At 36.5% G+C, this 13,003-nt stretch overlaps 1 protein-coding gene across 1 annotated transcript; it reads left to right on the forward strand.

Moving 5' to 3' along the window:
* The first annotated feature begins 1,850 nt into the window (after window positions 1-1,850).
* Window positions 1,851-4,715, forward strand: LOC125469462 (receptor-like protein 6). Its single transcript, XM_048566813.1, has one exon. The coding sequence runs from the start codon at window positions 1,851-1,853 to the stop codon at window positions 4,713-4,715; it is 2,865 nt and encodes a 954-aa protein (XP_048422770.1).
* The last annotated feature ends 8,288 nt before the right edge of the window (window positions 4,716-13,003 follow it).

Here is a 13,003-nt window from a genome sequence, read left to right on the forward strand (position 1 = left end):
GTTTAATTTTGTATTCTAATACAAATTACACACATTTTAATCAAGATTTCAAGCACGAAGGTCCAACACATTTAGCAGTACCCAAATACAAAGTTGATAAGTCTTGCAATTAGGCATACAAATATGATAAAACCTTACAAGAGTGTCAATACAAATATCATGAACCCTTACAGAAGGAACTCATGAGATAAACTATACGTGTGTATGCAAAAAAAAATAAAAAAAACATATTTCTTTTATGGTGTTGCTCATTTGTCTAACTTCTAATTCCACCCCATCTCAAAAGCTGAAGACTTGACTTCAACAATTAACTCATGAATCAATTACTCAAGAACTCATGTAGAAGAAATGCGATGCACTTGTCCCGTTACACCCGTCTCTATCACTTTTTAGAAATTAATTTGCGGAAGAATTTTATACCGATGCCAGTCTATAAATAGTTGTGTCACTTTGCACTCCATACATAGCTAAGAGTGCAAAACAAAACAAAACAAAAAAAAATAATATTTCAAAAGATTCTTGTTATGGGGTTACATGATATCTCCATCATTCGCGGAAAATTTTTAGGTGTACCCTCACTCATTAGAATTTTTTTGGTGTACAAAAAGTGAGGGTGCACCAAATTTTTTTGGTGTACCCTCACCATTATGAGTGAGGGTACACCAAATTTTTTTGGTGTACCGGGTACACCGAAAAATTACTCATCATTCGCATGCCATTCTATAGCAGTATCGACGGTAATTAAATGTTATTCGAAAAAAGAGAAAGGAAGAATAAATTTAAGAAACAACATTTTACAACAATAAATTGTGAGTGGGTTTAAGGAAATGACGAGTGCTGTCTTTTGAGTACTACTTAGTGGAAAAAGAGATCCTCTCTGGATCTCTTCCACCAAAGTCCACGGATTAAATGATCCAGACTCTTGAAATTTGATCCAACAACTAAACACAAAAGCCATTTTTAAAAGTTATAATAATTTTAACAGTTTGATTAAATTTTAAAAGTCCGAATCAATTGATCCGTGGGCTTTGGTGGAAGAGATCCAAAGAGGATCTCTTTCCCTGCTCAGCCATTCTGCATACATACATACATACATACATACATACATACATATGTGTGTGTGTATATATATATATATATTAACAAACATTATTATCTACACCCGTCATTCTGCATATATACATACATACATACATACATACATACATACATATATATATATATATATATATTAACAAACATTATTATCTACATTAAGGGGTGGGGTGGACTAAGTCTCATAATGGGCTACCAATAATTTGGTTCAAATTCACCTTTGGTGAGAATCGAACCTAAGACATCTCACTTACAAGTGAAGAAGAATACCATTAGACCGTAAAACTATGTGGTGGCGCATATATTATTCTTGTAAATCCTTCTGTTTCACATGATCTTAAGATTAGTTCCCTATCATTCAGGATCGTTCGCGATTGCTTTCATGTTTGTTAAGAATTGTATCTTTATAAATACACCATGTAACTAGGCTGGAGTTAAGTTTGGTACGATGTACTCTTTTGCCATACGCAGCCATCTTGGCAAAGTTTGTGATTGGTTTGTATTTCTTTTTCTCATCAAGTCAAGACTTGTTTCTTGTATGGTGCTGCTGATTTTCTAACTTTTGATTTTCTCATCCATTAGTCAAGGCATCATATCAACTTGTCCCCCACTACACCCGTCTCTATCACGTTTCAGAAATTATATTGCGGAAGAATTTTGTATTGATCGATGCCAGTCTATAAATTGTTGTATATCACTCTGCACTTCCGTCATACACAGCTAAGAGTGCAAAAATAATTCAAAAGATTGTTGTTATGGGGTTACTTGATATCTCCACCATTCGCATGGTTTCAAAACTAGTACTAGTTTTGTTGCTGCTTCATCATGTGGTTATTGCTCACTCTTCCTACTCTTCGCAGAAGCAGTATCCATCTTGCCCTGATGAGGAGAAGTCCGCCCTGCTGCAATTCAAAGACGGCTTTATCATTGACAAATCTGCTTCTAGCGACGACGGTTATCCAATGGTTTCATCATGGAAACTAGCAGAAGGAGAAAACAGCACGTGCTGCTCATGGAAAGGTGTCGAGTGTGATGAGAAGACGGGTCATGTGATTGGCCTAGATCTTGGTAGCAGCTGCCTCCACGGCTCTATCAACAGCAATAGCAGCCTCTTCCGCCTTGTTCATCTTCAGAGGTTAAACCTCTCTGACAATAACTTCAATTACTCTCAAATTCCTACTAGCATTAGGAATTTTCCAAGCCTTACTCATCTTGACCTCTCCTACTCTGTCTTTTCTGGTCAAGTCCCTTCTGAACTTTCACTGTTATCCAAGTTGACATACCTTAATCTAGCTTTCAATGTCGATATTGATGTTGATAGATTACAAGAAGATGAGTTTCGTCCCTTGTTGAAACTTGAAGAATCAGATCTTGGAAGCCTAGTTCAAAACTTAACTAGTCTCGAAGTACTTTCTCTCAGTTTAGTAAATGTGTCTTCGGCAATTCCTCATTCCATGGCTAATTTATCATGTTTGACAACCCTCAAACTCAGGGACTGTCACCTGTTTGGTGAATTTCCAGTGAAAATTTTCCAACTACCAAACCTAGAATTTCTTGATGTGAGATACAACCAAGAATTGACTGGATATTTTCCTGAATTTAATCAAAGCAGTCCTCTCATCTTGCTGAAAGTCGCATATACTGGCTTTTTTGGAACCATACCCTCTTCAATTCAAAACCTTCATTCACTGGAAAAATTGGATTTGTGTCAATGCAATTTTTCGAAAGCGTTGGTCCCATCTTCACTTGGAAATCTTAGGCAGCTCACTTATCTAGACATTTCAACCAATCAATTTGGAGGTCCAATTCCTGATTGCTTGTCCAATCTTACCCAGCTAACCGTACTTAATATTTGTTCGAGTCGATTAACTGGTCCAATCCCATCTTGGCTAGGCAACCTTAGCAAACTAGAGTACCTAGATTTTTCTTTTAATAGATTAAATGGTTTAGTTCCTGTGTCTTTTTCAAATCTCACAAACCTTCAGATCTTGTATCTACATTCGAATACTCTGAGTGGTGTAGTTGAGTTTCAAATGTTTCAAAATCTACAATCTCTTTCCCAACTCGAATTAAGCTGGAACGGTTTAGAATTTGTCACTGAATCCAAAATTTTGAATTCAACAGTTAAACAGTTCACCGTTCTTGGATTGAGTAATTGCAGCATAGGAGAGTTTCCATCCTTCTTACAATATCAGAAGGGGTTGATGCGTTTGCAAATTGCTGGAAACAAAATCCGAGGCCAAGTACCAAAATGGATGTGGAATACAAGCTTAGAAACTTTGCTATTGTTAGACATTTCTAATAACTTCATTTCAGACCAACCTCCACTTGTCCTTCCTTGGGTGAAACTTTTATGTATAAGGTTTTCGTCCAACATGTTTCATGGATCACTACCGATACCTCCACCAACCATGCAAGAATATGCAGCTGCAGACAACAACTTTACTGGAGAAATCTCACCGTTGCTTTGCAATATGAAAAATCTTCAGTACCTTGACTTGTCGAATAATAAATTGAGTGGCATGCTTCCTCAGTGTCTCGGAAACTTTAGTGATCATTTGATTCTTCTACTTCTTGGAAACAACTCTTTTCACGGAATTATTCCTCAGACATACAACAAAGGAAGCATTTTGAGAATGATTGACGTGAGTCATAACAAGCTGCAGGGGCAGTTGCCGAGGTCGTTGGCCAATTGTGTGATGCTTGAGTATCTTGTTTTGTCGAACAATCGTTTCAATGATGTTTTTCCCATTTGGTTGGGGACTCTGCTAGAGCTAAAACTTTTGGTGATGCGCCATAATGGATTTTACGGTGTGATTGGAAAGTCTAGAAAGAATGTCGATTTCCCCAAGTTACGCATTCTTGATTTGTCTTACAATGATTTTACTGGTGCGGTTCCATCCATATTTCCAAATATTATTATAAACAAGTCAACATATATGAGCACATACGTAGGTTATGATGTCAATGGATTCCCGGTTTTTAGCAGTGTTGATTACCAACTCACAATAGCAACAAAAGGTTTGGAGCAAAACTACTCAAAGATCCGAGAAGAATTTGCATCCTTTGATATCTCAAGCAACAAATTTGAAGGGAAAATTCCAGAATTCATGGGGAATCTTAAGGAGCTTCGTTCGCTGAATCTATCCCACAACATTCTCACTGGCTCTATTCCATCATCCTTTGGAAACTTGACTAAGCTTGAATCGTTGGACCTTTCACAAAACAAGCTCTCTGGACAGATCCCCCAACAACTGAGTCAACTTACTTTTCTTGGTAGTTTCAATGTCTCGCACAACAATCTCACAGGTCCTATACCAGAAGGAACCCAGCTTACTTCATTGAATATTACTTCATACGAGGGAAACCCAGGGCTGTGTGGAGATCCATTGCCAAAGAAATGTGGAAATCCTAAGGCCCCTCAACTTCCACCTTCAACCGTAGACGAAGGTGATTCTAGCTCAGCAGGAATATTTGAATTTGATTGGAAAATTGTTTCAGCCGGATGTGGAAGCGGGTTGGTAGTGGGAGTAGTTCTTGCAGATGTTGTGATCACAAGGAGGCCCGACTTGTTTCTTAAGATTGTTGGAACGATCAGACAAATGATAAGGAAATTTTAGGGTGGTGGGGGGGGGGGGGGTTGGGGCGGGGTGTTCGGGGGTTGATGGGTGTGGTGTTGTGGGGTGCCTAGAAATTGAGTTTGTTACATTGTTATGCATTTGTTGTTGTCGTTTAATTTCTCTGTTGTGGTTTTTTTGCTTCTCTTCCTATCCGTTATGTAAGTGTATGTCCCGTACTTTCTTGTATTTTCACTTTCTTTTCTTCATTCTCTCTTTATTTTGAGAGGTAAGGTTTATGTCCCCCTTCCCCCCTCCCTCCAGACTAGGTGTAACATGTTTTTTTTTATTCAATAAAATTTTCCCTCGTACCGTCGAGGTTTCTTTAAAAAGAAAGAAACAATGTATTTGTGCTTTTTATCTTTTAGTTGATTGTGTTGTTCACATTCAAAGATTCTGCCTTATATATCGTACTGTTTTAAGTTATGTCAACGTTTGTTTGTAACCTTTAACCTAAAAAAAAAAAATGGAGATGAAAGTAATGTCAATAAAGATAGTAGAGTGTTGCATGTTTTCATGGATTTGGATTTTCTGAAATTAGAATGAAGCAGCTATGTTTGCTTATTCGATTAACTGGAGACACTGATTTCAATCAAATGAAATCAAAACTTTCCTATGCCTTAGTAACTAAGACTACTTGTACAACAGTTGTATATTTAAGAGTAATGTGGATGGCAAGAGTTGTCTAAAATTCTAAAACCAGAGCCACGAAATTTGTACAACATTTTGTTCCAATCATCAGAGCGAATGAATGAGAATCGTTGACTACAAGGGAACTGGTTTTTGTTCCATCTTCTAGTACCTTGTCTCTGGTCCCAGACGAGCTTTTGATTCGTAATATACCGGTTTCTTCACCCCTAATACAAATGCAAGAGTAAGGTCCCGGTCCCTGCTCACACCACATAAAAAAAACCCAAATGAATGCCCTAGCTATTAGTTCGAGTTGAAGGAGTGATGAGTGTGCATAAGACTTTGGTTAACTAACATACAATTCTTCTATAAATTCTTCTACATTAGTGTTTTATAGTTATTTATGAAATAAGTAATGTTTAACAAAAGCTGGAAGTGTTTCCAAGTGAGTTTCCATTATCTCATGGTTGGGCAAAACTCCTAACTTCCTTCGTAGCCAATTGGTACAGGAAAATGGAGTATTCAAAACTAGGCTTGGCACGGGCCGAGCCAGACCAGGTGGAAGGATTTTGAGTTTGGGAGCTGGAACTAACCCGGCCCATTTGAAACAGGCCGGTTTGGGACAGGTCCACGGGTCCAATTACTTTTCTTTTTTTTTTCTTTTTTTTTGTCGGTTTTGGGCATAATGGGATTGAAGCAGAAGACTGAAAGCCACCATAAGCATGTCAATCTGATCATTTTGTTTTGTGCTGCTCCACACTGACTTAAAAAATTTCATCTTTCTTGAAAAGATTCCAAGAAATGTCACAAATTCTGAAAAGATTCCAAGAAATTTCTCCGAACATGGGGCAATTAGTCAAATTACAATCTACATATGTTCTTTCACTAACTGCTTAAATCATTTAGTCCACTTACTATAGTGAGAAAAGAGAGGCGAGAGAAACATCAGCTGTGTTATAATTTTACTATATAACAATATTTTGTATCCTTTAGCTCATCACACTAATCATAGTTGGTCAGTTTAATTATTAGCAGCTGATAAGTGTTTCTAAAGAACTTAGTGTAGCCCTGGGAATTTAAACAAATTCAAATTTATAGATTCGAATGGGTCAAGGTTGATGTGATAAGGAATTTATGGAAACACACACATATATATATTATATATATTAGTCCACCCAATACGTATTCCTTTGTCAAGCATTTCCAAAGTTCTATGCGTGTTTTAAATTGGTTGTAGGAAGTAGGCTTCTGAGTGGACATTCGGTGTGAAGGTTGTTTTGGTCAGATAGCAATAGAAATTTGCATCATTGCGGAGTCTGGTGTTTTTCAATATTTAATGGACTTCTAGGTCTAGCTTTAAAACCCCACAATTAGCAAGCAAGACGAGGCTTAATTTGTGGTCATGTATGTAGTTGGTTACTGAATTTTTCTCATGACGATTCCAATGTTTCATTACATAGAGCTCATGATTGTATATCATGGGTTTCCAATAATCATAAAAGCTTAACACACGACAAGATTGCTTCCACTTTGTCAAGGTGTTTTCTTTTCTCAATAGCAATGAACCATTCAGCCTACATTTATTTATTTTAGAAAACTTTAGAATTAGTCTTTGAAATTTGGAAAATAGACAAAAATGACCCTTTTTTTTTTTTAATCTTGGGACCAAAGTAGGATTTTTTGGATATGCACATGACATGCACAAATGACAGAAATAGAATTTTTCTAAAACTTGAAATGACCAAATTGGCCACACATATAAATGGGTTATTGCAAAGACCCAGTCAACATTTTTTCCTTTCTTCTCCAAACACCTATGCTTGACGAACGGCAAAGAGAACCCCTAAATCGCCCAAGCATCGCTCTTTCCGGTTCATCTCTCTCATCTCTTTCTTTCTCTAATTCAATCATCGTCTCCATTTTTGCTTCTAATTACTTGTTTTTTGAATTGGGTTTTTGGGATTTGTAGAGATGGCAAGTCAAACAATAGATGGATAGGTAAGAGAGACAGCTTGGAATGTGTTCTGGATTTTTTGAATTGGGTTTTTAATATTTGTTTGTGAGTTTTGTTATTTTGGAATCTGGGGTTTAATTTTTGAGATTCTAGATCCTCTCAATATGAAAGGGTGGGTTTTTGCTACGACTTTTTTTTTGCATTTTTAGCTTAATTTTGATTATTCTTTCTGTTAGCTATTAGAAAATCCGCCATGTAGCTTACTTTATAGGTGTTACGAGCTTTCATTGGCATTCAATCAACATAAACATACTTATGCTTATGCGTGCGTGAGTGCGTATGAATGTTTTAATTAATGCTTCCTCTTTAGTTTGGGAAAATGTTTCTTGATGAAGTGATAAAAAGTACATGACAACTAAATTTCAAGAGAAATAAAGAAAAACAAACAAATTTAGTCCCTTTAGAACTATTTAACATATCATAAAAAATGTTCACTTCCTGATGCCATCTGCATGAATTGCAGCTACTAAATTTGTCATGGCGCCAATAATCCCAATGGGATCGGAGTGTGAAATGACCTTGTGCACATCCACAGTCGCTGCATGCTTTCATGGTAGCATTGTCATCGTGGAGTTTTATTATTCTACCTCTAAGTTCCATGTCCACCCAAATTGACAAAAAAGATCGCCGAGCTCATTCTCTACACACAATTACGGTCACCAATTTCTGACGGTTGAGAGAATGCATAAGCTTGAGGCCTTTATCTTTTCATCCCCCCTCCCCGTGGCACACCAAGATCACACCATAGACGTACGTTGATGCTTGATGACCTTTGGAGATCACAATATTCAAAGACTCAATTCTGAGTTAGAAATTCTTGTATCCGAAGTAACATCGCATCCTTTGGTTGTACAAGGCCTCGAATTGTTGCACTCCCTGCACCGTTCTAGGAACTTGGACACTTCTTCATCTTTGCTCCATGAAGTCAGCGAGTTGACCATTTCAATGTCCGAATGTTGATGTGTTCGAAGATGCGATCGTGTTCGACGAGTTGGTTGAACTTCTTGCATACCATTTATGCTGAATACAGATCATTGAAAGAGCGGGAAGCAACCTTCGTGAGTATTTCCAGAAGAAGCTCGTCCGGTAGAGATTGTATGAAAGGGGGGGGGGGGGCGCGGGCGGTGTGCCTTTCTTCATCGTTGTAGAACTGGTTGAGGTGGTTTATGCATGGACAAGCATGAATAAATACACAACCTCTCATGGAAGCAAAAAGTTATTCATGCATAATAGCCAAACCAATTAATTAAAAAATTCTCAAGCATGCATGCAACCGTCATAACTCATAATTAAGACAACCTTAGAGAAACCAACCCAACCATCAAGCCTATCACACCCATCCCTGACTATTATTTCATTTTTTGATTCCTTGACATGACAAGTGCATACAATGTGCAGGATATGTGCAGGGATTGCGCATGACCTAACCATGTCCCAAAAGTCACTTTCAAATTAATCTTGACAAATTGATGTTTTTAGTATTGAATCCGACATACTAGAAAGCGCCACGTGTTGTTGGCTCCATGGGTTTTGATTAGGCACAATCATCGGGTCGGTTGACCTAGGTAGGTGTCACAACCCTTGGCTCGGGGTCGGTAGAAAGTTTGTATAATTTAGCACTCGAGACCAAGTGGTATAAGTACAGAATGGATGTACGAGGTCTGTGTGTTTTGTTATACGAGTTACCAGGTTTAGTTAAAGTGCTTTACATTGCATTCATGCATTGTTATCATTAATAATTTGATACCTGATTGTGTATGATGCCATGACATATAATCTAGTTTGGTTAATTTACTGTGTTAAGGTTATGTCCGTAGTGAGTTGTTGAAGTTCATGCCTATATTGTTATGCAAGTTTTCAAACTAAACAGTCAAGAGAGTAGGCGGAATGAGATTGAATTAGATGTGAGATCACTAGAAGTTTAATTTTTTTGTTTTTTTTATCACCTTGTAAAGAATTCTTGAGTGTCTTTGTCCAAGAGGAATTTATTTTCATCAGGTTTTAGTTTATTTTTATTTATTTAATTTTTAGCTCGTGTTCCGGATTCGGGTTTGAGTTTTCTACCAACATGAGTCCGAAGCATGGCAAAATGGTGAATTAGATACCTTGGGAAAGAAGTGTTGGAAATGATTTGCAAGATATATATATATATATATATATATATATATCTGTGTGTGTGTGTGTGTGTTTGAAATTGGAAAGGTTTGTAACAAGTGGATTTTTGGACGTTGATACCTCTGGTGATATGCAAGGTGTATGGAATAGGTTTGAATATAAAGCTAGTTTTTGCATGTGTTGTTGCAATGGCATATTAGAGTTATATTGAGAAAGATGTATAGTTAGACTGAAATGTGGACTTGAGCAGAATGGCAGCGGTCATCAATTAAAGAAAACAGAGAGAAAAATGGAGTTGTGTTTTGCTTGAGCGCGAGAGGAGGGGATAGGTTTGATGTAGTTTGTAAGTTGGGTTGGTGTAATGAAAAATAGGAGGCTCTTAAAAGTACAGAAATGAGGGGAAGTTTAAATAATTTCTGCGAAGGGAATTTCTGCAGAAAATGTTGTCAGTTAGTTGGGGATTAGAAAACAGGACGATAATTTGACTTGGTATGGAGTTTCAAACTAGATCTTTGGTGCTAGATTAGTCTTTGAATAGTGATCAACTATATGCCAAAATTTGTGTACGGTTAGAAATTTCATATTGATAGAACATAGAAAACTATGATTTTGGTTATGGAAATTGATGGTATTTTGAAAGGTGGCATATCCCTGGAACTTCCTGAGGGAATGAAATAAAAGCTTCTTTTTGAAGATGCATGGAGATGAAAATAAGAGCGCAGGGGTTAGTGGGAATGAAAATTACAATTATACACTCTTGGTGAAATATGTAGAGAAAGGGTGGGTGGGAGTGCCATAATTTGGTGACTGGGGATGCAATTATTAGAATGAGAATTGTGGTTGTCTTGTGGAATTCAAATATAAGAAAAAGAAAATTACATATTTACTTATGTGAAACCGTGGATGCTTTAATTACTTGAGTTACAAACTGCTAGTAAAACTGTCTTTGGACGAATGTTTACTAGACTTGTGTGAGCTCGGAGTATCTACAATATAGATAAAAACCAAAGACAATTAAATATTTGCAACTGCACAAGATCAACAATAGTATGTTAAGGGCAAGCATGAGGTCGATTATTATTCAATTGCTATGCAAATGTTAAAGGTTGTTGGTTATTTAAAAAAATTTGTTCATTCTATGGCATGACTTAATCTATGGTCATGCATTAAATCGTGTATCCAACACACAATTAAACACATGTATAGAAACTCATTTTAAGCGTGGAAGAATTGTGTGGTAGCAGAAATTCGCTGCCTTTTGTTTTGACGAACTTGTACCTACAAAACAAACAACACCTTTAATCAAAGACCTAAGGCTTATGCTCCCACAAGGTGGGGAAAAGGGGGGGGGGTACCAAAAGCTTACCGAAATCTGAAGGTGATGAGGGTGTTTATAGGAAGGTAGTGGCCAGTCATGGTGTAAGGATTTGCCCTATACATGACGGCTTCCTATTGGCCAAGTTCTGTCATCTTTAGCCGTAGGATGCACAAGGAAATGATGTTTCCAAGATATTAATAAGGAGATTATATCTTGGAATGATGATGGGAATATCCATAATTGATGTGATAGGAATTCCTTACTTGATATGGTTGATCTTCAATTAGGATTGTATTAAAGATAGGATTTGGTAATTAGTTCTATCTTTAATGCCTTTGATTTTTTCCATGCCACGAGTAGGGGAGCTTTGAGTAGTCGTGTCCGCTGCTTGAACTTTCAGGGATGCTCAGCTGCACATGGGAATACTTGAGAGCTCTGCCTATTTAATGAGAGCAATCTTGTCTTTCTAAAGTAAAAGTCCACATGTCCCCTTAAGAATTTTTGGGATTATTTTTTATTTCACAAATTGTATCAACAAGAATCAGCTACACTACCTAGAGACATATGTAGTTGGAGGCAGTTTCCCCATGGTTGGGGCGTCCACTCCAAGTCAAAGTTTTTTTATTTTTTATTTTTTTTGAAGAAACAATGTTATATACACTAAAAGGGTGGGGAAGTAGGCTAAACCTCACAATGGGCTAGTAATAATGTGGTTCAAATTCGTCTTTGGAGAGAATCAAACCCAAGACATCTCACTTAAAAGTAAAGAGGAATACCACTAGACTTGTTAACTGGCAACTCCAAGTCGAAATATTAATTCTCTCTTCCTTGCTTTCCCTTGAGTTAATGAGATATTTCTTTTCCGAAGAAAAGGACTTGCAGTTTGAAAAATGCAACATAGACCAAAACCAAGGCACAAGTTGAAATTTTCAAACTGCAACACCGGTTAAAATCTAACATGAGAATAGTTGCACTCTTGAGTTAATGAGAAATTTCGTTACACATGCACTCTTGACTTAATATATGTTAGGAGTTTGAAAGTCCTAATGTTGAAGAAATTGGGTATCGAATCCAAATTTCTAGCTTCAAATCCACCCAACTTCAAGCCAATACAGGGATTGAAATTGATGACTCTAATGCCTTAATTTGCTGCTGAGAGTCTGAAACTTTCATTACCTTCACTATCTAGTGTTTTGAGTCTAGGCCTGTAAACGGGTGGTTGGGTTTATTGGGTTTGGGTAGGGTTTCATCTAATTCGTTAAGCTAACGGGTCACACACCCATCCCGTTGAGCTAACGGGTTACTCAAACTTAACCCGTTAAGCTAATGGGTCACCAATTTCACCTGTTAACATTTTGTTTTGTTTTTGTTTTTTTGTTTAATTTTGTATTCTAATACAAATTACACATATTTTAATGATTCAAGCATGAAGATCCAACACATTTAGAAGTACCCAAATACAAAGTTGATAAGTCTTGCAATTGGGCATACAAATATGATAAAATCTTATAAGAGTGTCAATACAAATATCATAAACCCTTATAGAAGGAACTCATGAGATAAACTATACGTGTGTATGCAAAAATTATTTAGTTTTTCTTTTATGGTGCTGCTCATTTGTCTAACATTGAAATTAGTTTCGTAGGATGCATATCCCATCATACGAATATATCGTTTTGATGGGATACACATTCTAAGAAACTAGTTTTAATGATCGAACCGTCAAACATGTTTGTATATACTTTGAGATCGCATACGCCAAAAATTGCAAAAAACAAAAATTCAGAGATCAAGTAATGGGACAAAAATTTTCAACGGTTATAAACGAAAAATCACAATTTAACTGTTATTTTAACTCCGATTTTGATGATTTTTTACAGCTACACTCCCTGACCCTATATGAATACAATGAATGAATTCGATCTTCAATTTAAAATATTTACACTAGTGAATCTTATGTTATACTTAATGAAAGTATAAATAAACTTTAGTGTTAGTGAATCTTATCGTTTTGATGACTTGGAATAAATATATTAATTATTTATATATTTTAAGTGTTAATTAGACTATGTTTCAATTAGTATGTGATGATATTTAATAATAAAATTACATTTATGTTTTTTATTATGTATTTTATTCAAGTTAAAATGTTATAAGAGATAACACAAAAAAAAAAAAGCTGGTTATGTTTTTTCTTTGGGTTAAATATTTGGC

Source organism: the organism of the source record quoted next, unplaced genomic scaffold, assembly GCF_019419815.1.
Source record: "Pyrus x bretschneideri cultivar Hongxiangsu unplaced genomic scaffold, Pyrus_bretschneideri_v1 Contig43, whole genome shotgun sequence".
In the NCBI taxonomy this organism is placed as follows: Eukaryota; Viridiplantae; Streptophyta; class Magnoliopsida; order Rosales; family Rosaceae; genus Pyrus; species Pyrus x bretschneideri.